General features: G+C 43.0%; 1 protein-coding gene across 2 annotated transcripts in view; it reads right to left on the reverse strand.

Moving 5' to 3' along the window:
* LOC146871805 (nuclear ubiquitous casein and cyclin-dependent kinase substrate 1-like) overlaps positions 1–17,434 on the reverse strand; it is a 196,162-nt gene extending 178,728 nt beyond the window's left edge. For both annotated transcript variants that reach the window (XM_085651511.1, XM_085651515.1), the window contains exon 1: positions 17,072–17,434. In XM_085651511.1, coding sequence (XP_085507637.1) covers positions 17,072–17,088 — 17 coding nt within the window. In that variant the 5' untranslated portion in view covers positions 17,089–17,434. The remainder of the gene's footprint in view (positions 1–17,071) is intronic.
* Between the last annotated feature and the right edge of the window lie 1,430 nt (positions 17,435–18,864).

The raw sequence follows: 18,864 nt of genomic DNA on the forward strand, positions 1-18,864 counted from the left end.
CACTGTCAAGCGAGACCTAAAAAGGCAACCGGGTTAATGCAAGTGTTTAACACCTTTCTATGGAACTTAGTACTGTACACTCATCCCAACAGGTATAGCCGTTCCTCCTGTTTAAAAGCAACACAATCATGCATAAAGTCTTTATCCAGATTAATTTCAGAAAATCAAAAGCTCACTGGCAGAGGATCACAACTGATACATTACAAGGAAGAGACCCCAATTTCAGATTAAAGTCACAGAAATGAGGAATACCACTAATTATCAAAACATCAACCAACTGCTAAAAGTTTCTCACTTTTATGAGACCTTAAGCGTTAGTCCTGCAGGGACAGCAGTCTAATGAAGAGCCTGCTCAGTGACAAAACAACTATTACTGCGCTAGCACCAGTGCCGTTTGCTCGGCATCCATTTTGAGGGAGGGGCACAGTGTCTTACTACAAACTGCATCAAAACGAATCAAGAGCGGTAGACAAGGCGTGGGGGTTGGAAAGGGCGGTTGGAACCGGTGGCAGAGGAATACGCAGGGGGGGACTCTGTGTCAGTGTTTCTTCAGCAGCAGCACAAAGAATCCGTGTTATAAGGCGCCACAATCAATAACAGGCGGCACCACCAGCCCTGGCTGCTCTCCATGACAGCGAGCACAAGGGCAGAGTGGCAATTGTGTAACGTTGCCGGTGCTCATGTAAAGCGCTCCAATACCTTCGGGTCCAGTTCGCGCTATATAAATCTGCAAAAAAAAAAAAACATTACACAAAAGTGGCACCTACGTGGCATAGTCACACACACGTGCGATGACATACGTTGGATAATTAAAGTCCTCGCTATTACCTGAGATCTACGTTCTGAAAGAGGTTTCACAAACGGGAGCTTTCGGTCAAGGTTTAGGAATTTTCGCCGATGGCTCTTTCAGTTTTCACAAAATTATTGTCGGGTAGCACTAGCGAGAGTAAAATTATCGTTTGGTATTACGAGGTCAAAGGTTACTAAAACTCAAATTATTACCATTGCGATTTCGAAGATATGTTTATTTGAATTTTTAACTTTTAAATGTGAACTTCTAGTCTTCGTTTGGACAAAGTAAAGTTAACTCGTTATGCCGCTCTGTTGTCTACATCCGCGGTCTACTTGTTTGTTTGAGCAGTCAGCTAATCAGAGCTAGGTAGCAGTAATCATGTACCGAATCCTGGCATGCTGTATTTGGCGTGGGATGGCAGAGGTGGAATCTGTGCGGCGGTGTCTGAGGGACTTCTCTCTCGATGCTCGGGGTGAGGCCACATTGATTGTCAGTCAGCTGTGGGTCGGGGAAGAGTCCTTCCCCGACCCAGCAAGAGACACGAATAAACATGAGAACGTCCCTGTAAAAAAAAATAAAGAACACGCCCACCAGTGTAAAAGGGACGGGGTTTAAAAAAGAGAAAGAAGCGAAAAAACACACCCCGAATCCGAAAAAGACGGGGCTTGAATTGACAGAAAGCTCTTCTCCGATGGCTGACCAGCATTTAAGAGGCCAGTCAATGGAGAAGAGGGGAGTGTTCAAGCCCCACTACTAGAAAACAAAATCTCGACAGCGAGACTGGGCAAGCGCAGCCTTCGCTAGCCGAGACCTAAAAATGGCGGCAAGTGTAATAAAACAGAGGTCTCCCTTGTACAGTCATCAACAGTAGTAGTGGGAACCTCTGGAATACAGACAATCCTGCCAGAATTTGAGACCTGTCCCTGGCCCAAAGCTACCAAAATATAGGCCCAATGCATACAAGTGTCAGCCCAAATGCCGGTTAAAGTTACATCTCTCAAATAATGCAAACGCAGCTTCAGGTAACAGTTTTTAAGCAAAATGATAATTTCTCTTCAATTCCATATAGTGGGAGGAGGTTCCACAGCAACTATACACTTGTGGAAGCATTAATTATCAGGCCATATCCTGAGCCCATCCTTGAAGTTACAAATGACAGGTTAGGTTTATCACCATGTCTACTCATTGAGATATGTTACGTCCAAAGACCCCACTTTTCAAGATCATTATTCAGGTGTGGGGGATATAGGCCCAAAAAGTGTACACTCCATTTTCATACTGCAAAATTTGTTTTATGGGTACATGGTTTACAGTGGCCCAAGTGGGACCTAATAAAGGGCACTTAACATGGTAGGTAGAATAAAATGACAGGTGTGGCGTTAAGAGCCCATGTGATAATCAGGGACAGTATGGTGTAAAAGCATTTTAAATGGCTTTTACATGAAATGAAGGTGAACCCAGTAATAAAATGAAACAGGTGGAGAGGGCTGATCTGAAGGAAGACAGCAGGGCACGGGCCACCAAAGATTCATTGAGAACCGGGTTGTTAAAGTTTTCAAATGTTGCACTAAAAACAAATTATGTTTATTAGTATGATTATCGACCGCGTAGCTATGCCATATTTCTGTGATGCCAAAAGTTTAGATAGATGCAGTTTCTAGTGTTTTGCTCATCCTGCTAATTTGCCCCTCCCAATCAAAGCCCCTGTGCGAGTCTCCTCTCGACACATTTTTCGCAGAGCACCGCATAACGTGATGCAGTTTGTTAGTTTCCTTAGATAATATGTATTGCGAATGAAACTTACCATTTTTCTCCTGGTGTACCTTTCCGAAAGACACTTCCGTATGAAATTCTGATGCAAGCTTGCTAGTACACTAATAGGGTTACTCTTGGAGAACGTTTCATATTGTATTTTACATTTCCGGTCTGCTGTTGCTCCAGAAATGGAAGATTCCAGACTACCTTAGAAATAGGTTAACTTTAAAAAAAAAAATGTGAATAAGGTACTTGCTTTTGATTTGTTTAATGTGTGTTATAGCTAGTCATGCTATGAATGAGCAGTTTCACTCATTTTTTATGGGTGAAATGTTTATTAAAATATCTTGGTTTTGGGGATGTTGGGAAGAGACCTTCCTCTTCCTCACAAGATTGTCCTATTATTGAGAGACTTCCATTTCCTACTAGAGATGTTGTTGGTTTCTTTATGATTTTAACAGTGAAATTTGAGGAGTTTCTCATTCCACGTAAGAGATGCTGACAGTTCCGTTTATTGGGCTTGGTTTTAATTTCAGATTTGATGTCAAGATCCAGAGACCAATATTATGCAGTAAATCCTTTATTGCCACCACTCAGCAGCATCTTTGAAGTCAATAGAATTCAAGAACATTCCAATGTTAACAAAACTCCTTGGTGACAAGTCCTTTTGCTTCTTTTATTGCTGCTGCTAACTCAGATACGTTTATTATATTTGTTTTCCCTTACAAATGGAATGATTACAGTTTATAGATGTTATAATTTATTGTGTGACAATTGAGCAGAGTTGGAGTCCATATGAGGGGAAAGTTGTCTAAGATGCGAAGATAATTGTATTTACTGGGAAAGGTGGTCGAGACCCTAGGAAGGGTTTAGACAAGGGCACTAGATCTTGTCAAGACAGATTGTTAGATGTTGTAGGACCACTCACAAAAATATTTGATAAGGCTGAGGAGGCCTAGGTATATCGTAAGAAGATAGAGGAGTTGTGTCAGTCGATACAAAGGGCGGTTTGCCCACTAGGCAATGCAAATGCCACAATTACTAAATGATAGACGAGTCTTATTAAAGATCGATCCAAAATTGGTGGATCTGGTGCATAAAGAAGAGGGACCATCAGCAAATGGTCTGCTCTTTGGTAATGCTTTCATTAAATATCTTTCAAAATGTGTTGGGGCTTTCTGCTCTCCAAGTCCCACAAAGATACAAGGAAGGTCTTTCAGGAGTGTCTTTGTGATGGCTGGGAGAACAAAGAGTTGGTTCCCTGGTCATGGAAAGGGCATTACTGAAGGCTCCTTTGCACAATGTTACAGGAATTACCAAGAACAACAGTCCTATCGCAATTACGGATTTTAACCTCAAAGACAAAGGGCACATGGGAAGGAGTTCCCAGGGCAACAGAAGGCCCAGATTTTCTTCAGGCAAGAGTAGACCCTTCTGTTATGCCCTTGATATTGGACAGCAGACTTGCACGGTTTTATACTAAGTGGGTGCAGATACCATGGGATCCTTGGGTTTTGGAGGCAGTACTAGGGTTTCACACAGAGCTTGTGAAAAATCCAATACAGAGAGGTATGCCTCGAAGGTTAATTTTCTACACTAATCAGATTGATACTTATGGAAATACAGGAGTTCATTTCAAAAGCAGCTGTGGTATTACAGCAGTGGTCTTCAAACTTTTTACCGCGTGCCTCGGGGTGGTGGGAATCACTGGGCCCCCTTAATTTTTCACAATTATTGTATTAAACTGGCAATGCTTAAATAAGTCTAGACTCATTTTAACATTGCAGTTAAGTTATTACCGTTTTACAAATCCAGTCAAATATATGGTTACCAAACATACCATTTTGGCCAGGCAGGTCTTTCTAACGTGTAAAAGTAGCCACAGTGTGATAAATAGAAATGGGGGTGGCAGTTTGGAATAATATTTGGGCCCCCTTTCCTTTTGAAACATTCTCCCAGACAGAATAGAAATGACAAAAGGTGTTAGTGATAGTCCATTACAGAGCGGCTTGCTGCCGCTCATTTTTTCTGCATAAAACAAAGCACTTATCAGCATGTTCTCTTTTGGCAAGAGCTTGCCCTCCACCCGCCGATCACTTGAGGAGGGGGGGGCAGTCCCCAGTTTGAAGACCACTGTTGAAGACTATTCAGACGCATTCATAAGCAACATTTTTCTGGTGTAGAAGGACAAGAGAGTGAGACTAATTATAAAATGTTAATGAGTTAAACGATTGGGTGGTTTACCATCATTTCGAATGGAGGGAATCTATTTACTAAAAGATGTTTTGCAGAAAGGAGATTGGATGACATATTTGGATCTGAAAGATGCTTATCTAACAGTTCCCATATGGGAAGGGCACCAGAGATATTTGAGGTTCCTTTACAAGAGGAAATTGTGGAAGTTTGCGTGCCTTCCGTTTGGCCTTTTGTCGACACCTTGGTGTTTTTGCAAATGTCCTTCTTCCAGTGGCTGCGTATCTAAGAAAGAGGGAGGCGTTCAGATGTGAATCTACTTAGACAACATCTTGATACTGGATCAGGACAGGGAGAAGTTGGTTTCGCATATAGAACTGGCAAAGAGTCTGTTGGAGGGTTTGGGATTTATTTTTAGTGACCAGGAAGTCACCAGATTTAGTACCACGACAGCAAACGCAGTTCCCAGGATTTGTTATAGATACTGTGGAAGGGTTACTACGCTTACCAAAGGAAAAGTTGCAGAGAATAAGAAAGAGATAAGGAATACACTAATGATGAACAAGGTCTCTTTGAGAATGTTAGCACGTATAGTCGGTATTTTGTCCTCTACTATTCAGGCAATTTTCCCAGGACCATTATATTATATTATAGAGCCTCACAGAGGTTAAAAGCAGAACACTTAAGAGATTCATTAAAGTACTTTGAGTCAGTTTGTTTTACGCAGGAAGCAAGGGAGGAGTTAACATGGTGGTTGAGAAACATGGAAACTTGGAATGGGCGTTAAGTTTTGGGAGTAAATCCAGATTTGGTTGTGGAATCGGATGAGAGCTTGGAAGGTTGGGGTGCAAGATGTGGATTGTCAAGGACTAGTGGTCACTGGATAGACAGGGAACAGGTGCTGCATATAAAATTGTTTGGAGTTATTAGCGGGATCTTTTGCAGTAAAGTATTTGGAGATAAACCTGTAAAAGGCTCAGTTAGGTTAAGGATGGACAATGTGTCAGCAGTGAGGTATGTAAACAGAGTGGGCGGGCCACAATCAAAGAGACTGTCAGATTTAACAAAAATAAATTGATAATATTGTATGTAAAGAGGTCCGAGTGTACAAGCAGAGCATACGTCAGGGTTGACAAACAGACTGGTTTTCAGTAATTTCCACTATTAGAGCGAATGGATGTTGGACAGAGGTGTTTTCAGGGAATGGAACAGGTTATGGGCTCTGTTTCAGGTGAAACTCTTCACGAACAGGCTGAATGCTCATGTGCAGAACTTTTTCAGTTGGCGTACAGACCCAGAAGCTGCAGAGATAGATGCTTTTCTCCAGGATTGGAGAGGACTTCAACCTTATGCCTTTTCCTCTTTTGCGATGATAGGAAGGGTGACCGGAACTATTCAGAGACAGAAGGAATAAGTGGTAGTAGTAACTCTGATATGAAGATCTCAGGCATGGTATGCAATCATGTTGGAAATGGATGTAGACTTTCCAGTGTTGCTGCCAACTTTTCCAGAAATACTGCAATGCCCTAAGGGAGAAATTCAGTCTGATCAGTGCAGATCAGTTAATGTTAGGGGCATGGAAACTTTCAGGAGGGTTTGGGGAAAGCCTGGGCTTTCATGAGAGGTTTCTAGACTTATTGAGGAGAATTGTGGTCCAGGGAGAAGGAAGGAGTATAGATTGGCATGGAGTAAATGGCTATTCTGGAGAGTGGAAAGGGACCATGACCGTGTTTCAGTTGATGTAGTACAAGTGATTAATTTTTTTGTCAGAATTATTTGCAAAAGGAATGGCATACAGGACTGTACATATGGATAGGTCGGTGTAGTGGTGGTATTATTACTGTTATGACTTTAATGTACATTTCATTTATTTGTTTCTGCGAGTCGCGTGGCGTCACGCGACTCGCACTCTTGTTGAAGTAATGTATTCCCTGCATTCTCGAGCATTGCTGCTGACTGTCAGGGTTTCCTTAGCAACGCCACTCCTGGCGTTGGATTCTTGGCAGCCGGACAGTTTCGGTCGTGGGTGCGTTTATCCACGAATAAACCCACTTGATTCTACAATCTGCTATTGAGCCTCATCTTCTTCATTTAACAACTTGGCGACGAGCGGGACTTTCTACACACCCACCAGCAAGTCCAACCGTCGCATGCCTCTTCTCATCCTCCTTTATGAGAAGCCTTTGATTTCCTGTGCTGCCGGCTTACAAAAAGCCCTAACCTAAACAGGGCTTTTCCACAAGAATATTCTGCCTCAAGACTCCACATTACGGTTGGGAAATTACTTATTTTTACTTACTTCGCGAGTTGTGTGGCAGTTTGGTCTCAAGCGGTAGCACTAGTCAGCCTTATCTGTAGTTCTTCACATGCGTGCATCAACTGTCACGTCATCGCTTTCCTAAACAAAAGAAATACAAGCTCACCGAGCGTAGAAACTTGTTTGCACGGTAACCGTGGAAACCACGTCAGAAGCACGTACAGCGGCCATTTTTAAAATACAAAGTGCTCGCTCGTTCAAAGTCAATTACAAGCAGCGATAGGCACGCTTTGAAATACGCTTCGCCTATTGTGCTTTTCACAGCGATGGGCATGCTTTGAAATACGCTTGGCCTATTGTGCTTTTCACAGCGATAGGCATGCTTTGAAATACGCTTGGCCTATTGTGCTTTTCACAGCGATAGGCACGCTTTGAAGCGTGCCTTGTCTTCATTAAATTAGATTCCATTTCGGATGCGATAGGCACGCTCCTTTTACAAATTATACACAGCTTCCTCTGGTCACATTTTTCAGCGATAGGCACGCTTTTTATTCAATTACAAAGCCTATTGCATTTACATTTCAGCGATAGGCACGCTAAGAACACATTTTTAAATTATCTGCAATTGGCAAGTTTTATTCAATTTGATTTTCTTGGCAAAATATTTTCATACAGTGGTTCTTTAGAAGATGACCTCTTCTCAACAATTTCAAACACCACTTCCTTTCCTACAAAATCCTGGCAAACCAGCTCTTAAATGGCGTCATTGGTTGAAAGGTTTTGAAAATGATCTTGTTGCAACTGACGCTGTTAAGTATTCTCCTCCCCATCTTGTATGGGTGTTTTGGTGTGGCAGCTCAACAAGTATTCGAAAATCTTCCTATGATCCCTAATCCAAATGGTTCAGACGATAATTAGGATGTATATCAAGAAGCCCTTGCACGCCTCAATGAACAGAATTCCGTCGAGCCTAGCATTGTTTTAGAACGGCAATTTATTTTTTAAATGGAAGCAAAGTCTAGAGGAAAGTGTTGAGGACTATATTGCCCAACTTAGGACTTTAGCTACTACATGAGAGTACGGCGCAAGTACAGATATGTGCATAAGGGATCCATTTATTTTTTCTTGTTGTTCTAAGAAAATTCAAGAACATTTACTGAGTTGTAAAAATCCCACGTTGGCTGAAACTATAGACATTGCCAAAAGCATAGAACGTGCAACCATTTCTTCTAAAATTCTACAGGAGTGTCAGTCACAACCTAGCATCCAAATGGTTGATGAATGTGTTCCTTCCACTTGTTCCGTAAACCTCGTTAATAGACCTTCGAAACAGTTTTCTAAGAAACCTACATTTTGTTATAGACGCGGATCAAACAATCATGTTGGGCATTTTCCTAGCTGTCCTGCGTCCGGCAAAAGATGTTCTTCCTGCAAGAAAATTGGACATTTCCAAGCCATGTGTAGGGGTGGTAAAAGGTTCACCAGGGTTAATAATCTTGAATTTAACGAAAATATAGAGTTGTGTCCAGAAAAACTTGACAATGTAATGTTATCCATTGAATGTGATTCTATTGATTTTTCCAAAGTTAAAGGTCCATGGTGTGAATTGCTGGTCGGCAGTATTCCTTTGCAAGTCAAAGCAAACTCTGGTTCTCCCATCACTATTTTGTCAGATGTAGAGTTTAATACACATTGGAGTAGCCTTGTTTCACTCACCAAATCAGATGTCAACCCCAAAGCTTATGGTGAAAAAGAAATAGAGAAATGTTAGGGTACTTTCACTCTAGAGTGCAATGTCTGGGTAGACGCACTTTCACCAAAGTATATGTAGCACTTATTGGTCGGAATATTCTTGGAAGGTTTGATCTGGCAAAAATGGGCTTATATCGTAAACATGGTTCTGATCAACCTGTTTGTGTGGGTGATATTCCATCTGACTATTACAGTTATCATGAGCATGAGAATGTCAATGTTCCGAATTATCAGTTTCCAATTCAAACGTTAGTACCATTCTTACCCAGTTTCCATTTATCTTCAAGGACAAGGTTGGTTTAGTTTCAGGTTTTGAGCATGAAATAAGTCTTAAACCTAATGCCCAGCCTGTTGTACACAAAGTTCGCTCTCTTACTTTGAGTGCGAGGGATGAATTGAAAAAAGTACTTAAGAGTTTGTGATGAAAAGATTACTACTTCTTGCGATTCCTCTGAATGGGTTTCTCCCATAGTTATTGCTCGCAAAAGGTCAGGTGAGGTCAGGCTATGTGCAGACTTGCGCTCACTCAACAGCAACATCATCGTTGATTGTCATCCATTACCTAAGATTCATGATCTTTTGGCTAATTTGGGTGGCGCAAAGTACTTTTCTTTACTTGATCTGAAATCAACATATCACCAGATTCCGCTTACTTTGGAATCTCAAGAACTTACTACTTTCATAACACCATTCGGTGCCTACAAATTATCTTAGGTTACCTTTTGGTCTGGCTTCCGCAGTCAGCGTTTTCCAGAAGTTAATGGACACTTTACTAGCTGATATCCCGGGAGTACAAGCTTACCAGGATGACATTTTAGTCTATGCTGGTGATGCTAAAGAACATGACAATATCTTAGGGAAAGTCTTACAAGTCCTTGAGAAGGTTGGAATGACTGTTAGGAAAGATAAATTTAAACTTGCTGTCCAAGAGCTAGAATACTTGGGTCATACTCTTTCCCCTGATGGTATCAAACCGAAGTTCTCTCTCATAAATGCAATCAAAGATGCTACACCCCCTAATGATAAAGATGCTCTGCGCTCTTTCCTTGGATTGGTACTACGCTAGATTCGTCAAAGGTTACGCACAAATCGTAAAACCTTTGAGGGCTCTCCTGAGAAAAGGAGTGAAATGTATTTGGTCCGTGGACTTATAAAACAGCTTTGAACAAGTCAAGAAACTCATTGAGGGATCTTCAGCCTTACATCCATTTTTGGATGATCATAAGTGCTTTCTTACTGTTGATGCCAGCCTTACCGGCTTGGGAGCTGTGTTCGGGCAGTGGGTGGCTGGAGAAGAACGTACTATTGCCTTTGCCTCAAGGACACTCCAATTAGCAGAGACCAGGTACAGTACCATTGAGCAGGAAGCTCTGGCAAGTGTTTGGGCTATTCAGAAATTCAAGTCTTATATTTGGGGTCGTGAATTTGAGATTTATACTGACCATAAGCCACTCATGCACATGCTTTCTAATAGCACATCCAACCAGGCGTCCTCCAGACTTGTCCGATTACTTTCCAAACTCCAGGAATTTCACTATCATTAAACACATACCTGGAGGAAAAAACTTCAGAGCTGACTGTTTATCTAGAATGTCTTTGTCTGATGCCCCTGAAGAAGCAGATGATGTGGAGTGTGTGGTTGCTGCTATTGATGCCATCTCTGTCTGCCCACTTATTTCGGAAAGTGAATGGAACACTGCTTATGTTAATGACTACTCTTTCAAAAGTCAAACAATTCATTTCCAACGGATGGCCTGAAGGCAGGGTTTTATCTTCTGAATTGAGACCCTTTGCAAATGTAGCTAATGAACTATCTGTGGTTCACAATATGGTTATGAGTCATGACCTATTCGCACCACCAGAAGTTTTTCATAGTGCTATCATCCAAACTGCTCATGGGGGACATCAAGGCATTACCAAAACCTGTCAAAAAATTTAACAATTCTATTGGTGGCCTTCCATGGATGTTCAGGTTAAGAATGCCATAGATTCTTGCGCAGAGTGTCTTCTTTCAGATAAACACTGGAAGACTCTTTCCACACCCCTTTGTCCAGTTCCACATCCAGAGAGCCCTTGGGATAAGGTAGGCTTAGATTTTTCAGGCCCGTATGAAATTATATCTAGTGAAAACAAGTATTTGATGTTACTAGTTTTTAGTTTTTTGATCATTCTAAATGGTTGTACTATTGCTTTTTTAAGGGTCCCACAACTGACAATGCAATCAAATTCCTAAAAGGTATATTTGACATTGAAGGTTTTCCAAGAGTCATCGTGACCGACAACGGAACGCATTTTGTGTCTCACAAGAGTTCTTTTCTCAAGATGCATGACATATCTCATTTTAAGGTTTCCCTTTACTCATCTTCTTCGAATGGTCTGGTTGAGAGGGGAAATCGGATTATTAAGGAAGGCATACAAACTGTAATTTCTTCCAGGCAAGATCCATTTGCTTTTGTTCATGAGAAAGTATGGGCTTATAACACCACTCCGCACTCTACAACAGTTGTTGCACCTTTTACTCTTCTCCGAAAGAGAAATGCACACACTCTTCTTATTCCTACGTGGCTGCATAAGAAAAGGGTGCAAAATCATGATTCCACACTTGCGAATGTTAAGGAATTTGTCATGTCAAAACAAATGTCCATGAAAACACGCTTTGATACTAGTAAACATTGTGTTGATCAACCTTTAGAGAAAGGAGATAGGGTTCTCATCAAAAATCCTAGATTGGTTCCCAAAAGTTTTTCTAAGTTCTCCACACCTGTCAAAGTTCTACAAGTGAGTAAAGGTTCAGTTCTTTTGGAGAATAAAGGGTTGGTGGAACAGGAGTGCTCTTGTTGCACATGCCTTACAAACTGAAAGATTATGTTTTACTGTAATCTTCTTACCTAGTGGTTTTCAGTTTCCTGATATTGTTTTACCTGTATTTTATTTTCTGTTCAAAGGAGGGAGGTGTTGTAGTGGTGGTATTATTACCGTTATGTCTTTAATGTACATTTCATTTATGTGTCTCTGCGAGTCGCGTGATGTCACGCTACTCGCACTCTTGTTGAAGTAATGTATTCCCTGCATTCTCGAGCGTTGCTGCTGACTGTCAGGGATTCCTTAGCAACGCCACCCCTGGCATTGGATTTCTGGCAGCCGGACGGTTTCAGTCGTGGGTGCGTTTATCACCGAATAAACCCACTTGATTCTACAATCTGCTATTGAGCCTCATCTTCTTTATTTAACAGTCGGCTATTGCAACTGGGCATGTTGTGGTGAATGGTTTATCTGTGGGTCAGGACGTGATGGTGAGAAGGCTGTTGAGGCGCATCAGAATGACTAAACCTCCAGGTTCTAGATATACTTCCTTATAGGGCGTTTCAAAGCTTTTGAGATTCTTAGAAAGTTGGGACAGAAATTAAAATATTAGTTTGAGAGATTTGTCCGTTAAGTTGCCCATGTTATGTCTGGTCTCTTTTTGTTGAGTTTCTGATGTGCGTGCTCTGGAGGTGTTTTTTAGATTGTATACACCGGAAGGAGTAGGTTTTCTTAATAGCGGAGAACTAAAACAAACTCTTCTTCAATTTTTATATCCTTATTTTGAAGAAAGAAACTGTGTGGTTCGGTGTGTGAAGGAGTATGAGCAAAGAAAGGCTTCTGAGGTAGGCCAATTGCTTATTTCTTTAGACACCCTCATTAACCTGTTTCTTCAACAGCTTTAGCAAGATGGGTGAAAGATAATGCAAAGATCTTGTGTGGATGTGAATGTGTTTGGTTCTCATTCTGTAAGGAGAGCTGCAGCCTTTAAGGCTTATATGATGGGGGGCAGTTCGCAAGACATTGTGTGTTGTGCCGATTAGTCTAATGATTCTATGTCCAGACATTTTTATTTTAAACCTGATGAGAGTGCAGCGAGTTGTTTGGTGGTTAAGCTTTAAACTTCCATAATATGGGCCTCCGGGTCTTGACATCAAATGCACATTTTCCACAGCTACAATAGGCTGAAAATGTAGATCTTATTAAAGACACAGGCCAATATTATCCCTCCCAGTTAGGACCCATCCCTAATTATTTGATTGTTTCTTTATCAGGTCATGTTTAAGGTTCTGGTTTTGCTATGGGATTTCGGCAATGAAATTAGATTTGGTTTTGGAAAAGTTTCGTAATGTGTTCTATGACTGTTTTAATGGACATTATGCTTGGAGTTCTCAGGTTTCATAAAAGAAGGAAGAGGACTGGTCACAGAGGAGCGTTATTAACAATGGAACGTTCTTGAATTCCATGGACTTTATAGGTGCTGCTTGATGGGTGGTGGCAACAAAGGATTAACAACATAAAAGCCTGTGTGTCAGATTTCAGCCCACCATGGCGGTGGAAAAAACTACATTCTCTGACTTTGTACTCTGCATCTGTGCCTTCGTGGCATTTGTTTTCTTCTGAAATGCCTTTCGTTTAATATGGTATTTAGGTTTGCAACAAGTCCACACAATGTCAGTTCATCTTGACATTTGACCAGATTTGAAATCACCCAACATTAAAGTCTGCTTCTCATCTTCCCTCTCCCAACCATGTGCAGCCAAATACTACCACTTATCCCTTACGTTCTTACATATACAATCATGTATTTCTGCCATGGTCCCCAGATCTTTTCCTTTTCTTTATATAGGCCCTGTATCGTATACTTTGAGACTTTGGTAATAAAACAAAACGTTGTAAATCGATCTAGAACTCCGTTATTGAGTAGTCCCAGTGCCTATTTAATTCACTGTGCTAAATTTATTGGGAGTGGTGTTGTCTCTCTCCACACGATCAAGGATGCTTGAGCCAAGTTGTCAGGTGGTAAATTTTGGGGTGATTGAAATATTGGGGTTCAGTCAATTGTTGAGGCTCCCACAGGGGGGAGGGGGGGGGATTTACAGGGTGCATAGAATGTGGTCAATAGGCAGGACCTGTACTCATAGGAATTAACTTGACTAACTAGTATTGGATGGCCAAATGCTTCCTCTGGAAGAAGGATAATAAAAATGAGACTTCATAGGATTTTTCCAGGAGTCTTGGGGCGGCGGAAATGGTGCCCAGTCTAATCTTGCACTGGAGCAGGGCATGGAGGAACATGTGAATGGGCAAACGTGTACAGGCTTGTTCCTACGAAAAAGACAAGCAGTAAGGTGATGCTGGGTGTACCAAATAAATGGCTTGCCAAGTCGCCAAACGCGAGTATGAAAGTTGAAACTCCGTAGAAGTAAGGAATTAAATAAATATTGGAAACCGGTAAGGACGGCGGCTTTCCCATACCATTTATTAACGGTTGTGTAAACACGCATCAAAGAAAATGCAGCACAGATGTAGAGTAAACCTTAAAGGAGGTTGCCTAGTTCCGATTCCTCTCCCTCTGCCTGGATGCAGCGAGTGGCTCAGGCTGCTGTGGGCTTGGGAGGAATGGGACACTGTACAGCAACAGCAAATTAGCATATTTAACAAGCATTTGCAATGCAATAGGTCTCGCATTTATAAGAGTTTGAACTATTGGCATTGTAAAATTACAATGCCTTTTATTTATGTTTTGGTTTTAAAACAAATAAAAGGCATTGTCATCTACAATGTCAGTAGCATAAACTCGCATAAAAGCAGTGTGCGGGGTGCAGCAGTGAGAGGCGTGCGGCAGTGTGCGGCGTGCGGCAGTGTGTGGCGTGCGGCAGTGTGCGGCGTGCAGCAGTGTGCGCAGCAGTGTGTGGCGTGCGGTAGTGTGCGGCGTGCAGCAGTGTGGTTTGTAAACAACAAGAAAAGCGGACATCAAAGGAAGGGTGGGAGGGAACGAGCATCTGGGGTGTGAGTTATAACGAAAGGTAATTGTTGTAAGAGGGGATGCAGAAAGTGAGGCCGAGCGCGCGCTGGCGAAAGCAGTCTGCTGCTTTCAAGTCCGATGCCAGATGCCAGCTTCGCGCTTGAATGCTTCACATACACTGGCCATAAAACGCATTCCTACGGCCTTGTGCCCCTTACCAAATCTCTCTGAATGCGTGAGGCGGCGCACGCGCAGGAAGTAGCTGGTGGCAAATGGAATGCGCGTGGTTGTGCGCGTAACCGCCACCCGATCCGCCTGGGAAGCCTTTGGGAACATTTTCGGAAGCCCCTACATAAGTCTCGCTGAGCGATCGCTTACGCGATAGCCAGGCGAGACCTAAAAACCACTCACAGAAGCACACCCCATTCCCCCTACAGCCTAGCAGTGTTGCCATATTGGACTAGATCGCGCACAATTGGGCTATATTTTGCCGGTTGTGTGGTACAATTTTGGTTTGTGCTAATTGCCAGATTATAAATATATATAAAGCGCTCCAGCAAAGTAGTATGTTAAAGCGCTTTATTAGACAAATATTTACTTGGCTTCCTGCTGCAACATCAATTCCAATGCAATCACCGCCTGCTTGACGCTGTCCCTGCCCCTTCTTCCCTAAAGTAGCAATATTGGGCTAGTTTGGGCTACTTTTTGGTTGGCTTTGGGCTAAAGAAAGCTTAAAAAAATCTGACAACACTGCAGCCTAGTCATAACTGTTAGTTGAACTATATTTAGCGCAGAGGTGCCTTCAGATGAAGGTGCGCTTCAAAATAAAATTTAAAAATAAATTAAAACATGAACTGCTCCACGCACCTAAACAATGGTCACACTACGTACATGGACTAGGGGTGGGCGGAATTTGCGAAATCCACTTTCGCAAATTATCGCGAAAATGTTAAAAATGATCGCAAACACGCGGAAATATCGCGAAGATGCGGAAGTTTTTTTCCCGCATGTTCGCGAGATTTTCTGCATGGTTGCGGCTCGCCAACTTACCCATGTGGTTGCTCGCGGGCGCGGCCATCTTGTTTTCAGTTGTCTCGCGGTGCATGATCGCGAGAAGAAAGACGTGATCGTGCGACGCATGACGTCACTGCGGGCGCGAACTGTCGCGAGACAGCGCAAATGGCTAAAAACAATACAACATCTCATGGAGAACGCGACCGGATCAAGAAAACTTGTCGGCGAACGCAGGGATTCAGGTAAGGCGATCGCGCGCATGTATTATTTTACAGCGTGAGCAAGAAACAAATTATCGCCAAGCTGCGGAAATTGACATCTTCGCGCTTCCCGTGGAACGCGAAAATGTCAAATTATCGCAATTTCAGCGAACGGAACGAAATTTTAGCCCAGGCCTAACATGGACCACAATTTTAAATAAGTAATTTTCCACCCAACTGGCACATTGTCGAAAGAAATACACACGACTTAAAAATATTTTGGTTTATCAGCCCCTTGGGCCACCGACGCGTCACTTTTAACGTGATAAAAATTATCGCTGGTTCAGCGGCAGAAAACTGACTCTGAAGCGGCGATAATGGGCTTGAAAATATGCCCCTGAGAATTCCAATAGAAGTCCATTTTCTTTTGTGGTCATGGGCATCTATAGGAATTCTCCAGGGCATATTATCAAGCCCATTAACGCCGCTTTATCGGCAGTTTTCTGACACTACACCGGCGATAATTTTAACGCCGTCCTTGATAATATGCCTTTCAGTTTTTTTATGCGGTTAATAGCCTACCAGGAGCGTCCGCCTTCTAACTAAAGGAGTACCACCTCTTCGGTTTAATGTGACCACGCCCACCCTAGTTGACGGTGTTCTTTGCAATTGAGTAAATGTCTTAAGGTCCGGGAAGTGCGTAGACCTTTGCAAAATGTCTATCAATTAAGGGGAACAATCTGGAAAGTCCGGGTGCGATTGTCCCCAATACAGACGCCACCAGTTGGGTGCGGAACACCCAGATGATACAACAGTGTAATGCAGACATATACTAGGTTACGGTGATTGCACACATCGTGAAACATGCGGGCATGAAAACGTTTTAAGGCCGATATACGTGTCTGTATGCAATGCGGAGGGGGTCACGTCCCTGCAAGATCCAGACATTGCATTAAAGGCGATGGACTAACCTTTCGCATCCCCTGAACTTTGCGCAATAGATAACGTGCCTGCCAATCATTGATCTTACAAACGCATCCAGGTAGGTACCTTGGCCCAAATGTATCCCCTACGCTCCCGCACAAAGTCTGCGCTTAGCTTTCAAGCAGGTCAATATGGCATCTCCAGCCTCGCCCTTCTCAAAGTTGTACCCCAAACCACACTGACATACACGAACGGGTTTCAGCGCCAAATGTTGGGCATCTATCTCTCACCCAGTACCCATCTTACAAAGACTCGGTCACACACACGCCCTGACTTCATCAGAGTTTCAGGCGCATCCAGGCCTTCTGGTACAGGAGCACTGGGAAAAGGCTCCACTCGCGTGGAAGACTCACCTGACGGGCCTCGCCATGGCGCACGCTTGTTCCACGGTGTTTCGGGTACTGCTGGTCCTTAGGCTGACGTTCGGACGCTGATCAAAACTCGAAGGATCAAAATAAGACGGAGGGTCCTTGGGAAAGGACCGGGGGCGATGGCGTTTCCTCTTCCTTTGTTCTTACAAGCCCCCCCGATTGTAAAATGGAAGAAAACAAAACAAACAGAAAACTGCAGCTTCTCATCCTAACGTGCTGCTACAGCAATTACTCCCGCCCCGAAGAGTGCTCGCGCTCCGTCATCATTGGGTCTAGACGTAAGATGCGCCGCGCCCCATTGGCGGCTTCGAATTTCCGATCGGGCGGCCGGCTGTCTATCAGTGTGAAAGGAGAGGGCGCGTTGTTCCCGCCTTCCATCGAGCAGGACAGAGAAGCGCGCGTATAGGCACTAAGTTAAGTTGAGAAAGCGCTTCTGAAACACCAACATGGAGGCTCACTGGTGGTCTTTGCAATTTTAGTTGCTTATTCGACATGTGAGCTTGAGCAAATTGAAAACATTGTCCGCGGTGATAGCATCCCTGTTCCATATAATTCCATGAGGCATGGTTTGAAAATCTGACGAAAGGCTATATTTTAATTTTCAAGGTTGCTGCTTCTAAAAAGGTGTTGTGTTGCACCATTATATATCTATCCCCGTAGCTTGCCCCCTCTAGGCTTCAGTCCCCTTCCACGCGCGTTCCCTGCCCTCGCGCTGGCTTTGTTATGACAGCCAACATCATATTCCAACAGTTGATAGTTGAGTTTCTGCGACGTGTACCTCCTGTTTCAGCTGGTGTGTTGTACGTGTGTGAAGTAATAAAGTTGATTCTTACTCTTACCTTGCCTGGAGATTTTTCTTAACAACAATGGCGACGAGGTGAAAAGTACTACACACCGAAGAATCCACGCGAAGGAAAATAAAATTGAAATTGAAGGATCCTTTCAGGACGACACACCCAAGAAGCATTTGCAATGCAATAGGTCTCGCATTTGCGAGAGTTTAAGTTACTAGCATTGCAAATAACAATGCCTTTTATTTGTTTTAAAAACCAAAACATAAATAAAAGACATTGTGTAATTTACAATGCGAATAGCTCGAACTCGCGTAAATGCGGTTATTACAAGTGGGCACAGGGAGATGCTGCTATGCTTGGCGGGGTGTGAGGAGGGCACTAGGCTGGAAAGTTGGCATTGGTCTGAAATGTGAGGCATCTTCGCAGCTGTGCAGTGCAATAAGCTGGCAGCAGGTATCTCAGTGACTGGCTGGCATGGGAGTCAGCGGTGGGCACTGTGAGAGTCTGGAACTGGTAGTGGTGAAGGCGCCCCTCTTGTTAACCACACGAGGCTTCACCCTCCGAGGTACCACAGCCGGCTCCGGAAGGCATGGCACATGAATATCCTGGCCAAAATATCGTGTGGCCAAAATATTGCATCCTAATTATCATATACACGATACTACTGTCCTGTTTTCTAACAATATTCTAACATAAAACCCGGAAGCAGGTCACAGAGGAGACACCCAGGTCTGTTGCTGTCAGGGGAAGGGACGCTTTGGCAAAATCCATTCTGCCTCACTCAGTCACTCTCTTCAACAAGCATTTACAATGCAATGGTCTCGGCATTGTTAAAGTTAGAGCTATTGGCATTGCTCATGACATTATTTTTGTTTATGTTTTTGTTTTTAAAACATTTAAAGAAACGGCATTGTTATTTACAATGTCAATAGCTTAATCTCACCAAAACCCCACTGTGACATTGCCAGCCGTAGAGAGAGG

Source organism: Triturus cristatus, chromosome 1_1 (genome assembly GCF_964204655.1).
Source record: "Triturus cristatus chromosome 1_1, aTriCri1.1, whole genome shotgun sequence".
Classification (NCBI taxonomy): domain Eukaryota; kingdom Metazoa; phylum Chordata; class Amphibia; order Caudata; family Salamandridae; genus Triturus; species Triturus cristatus.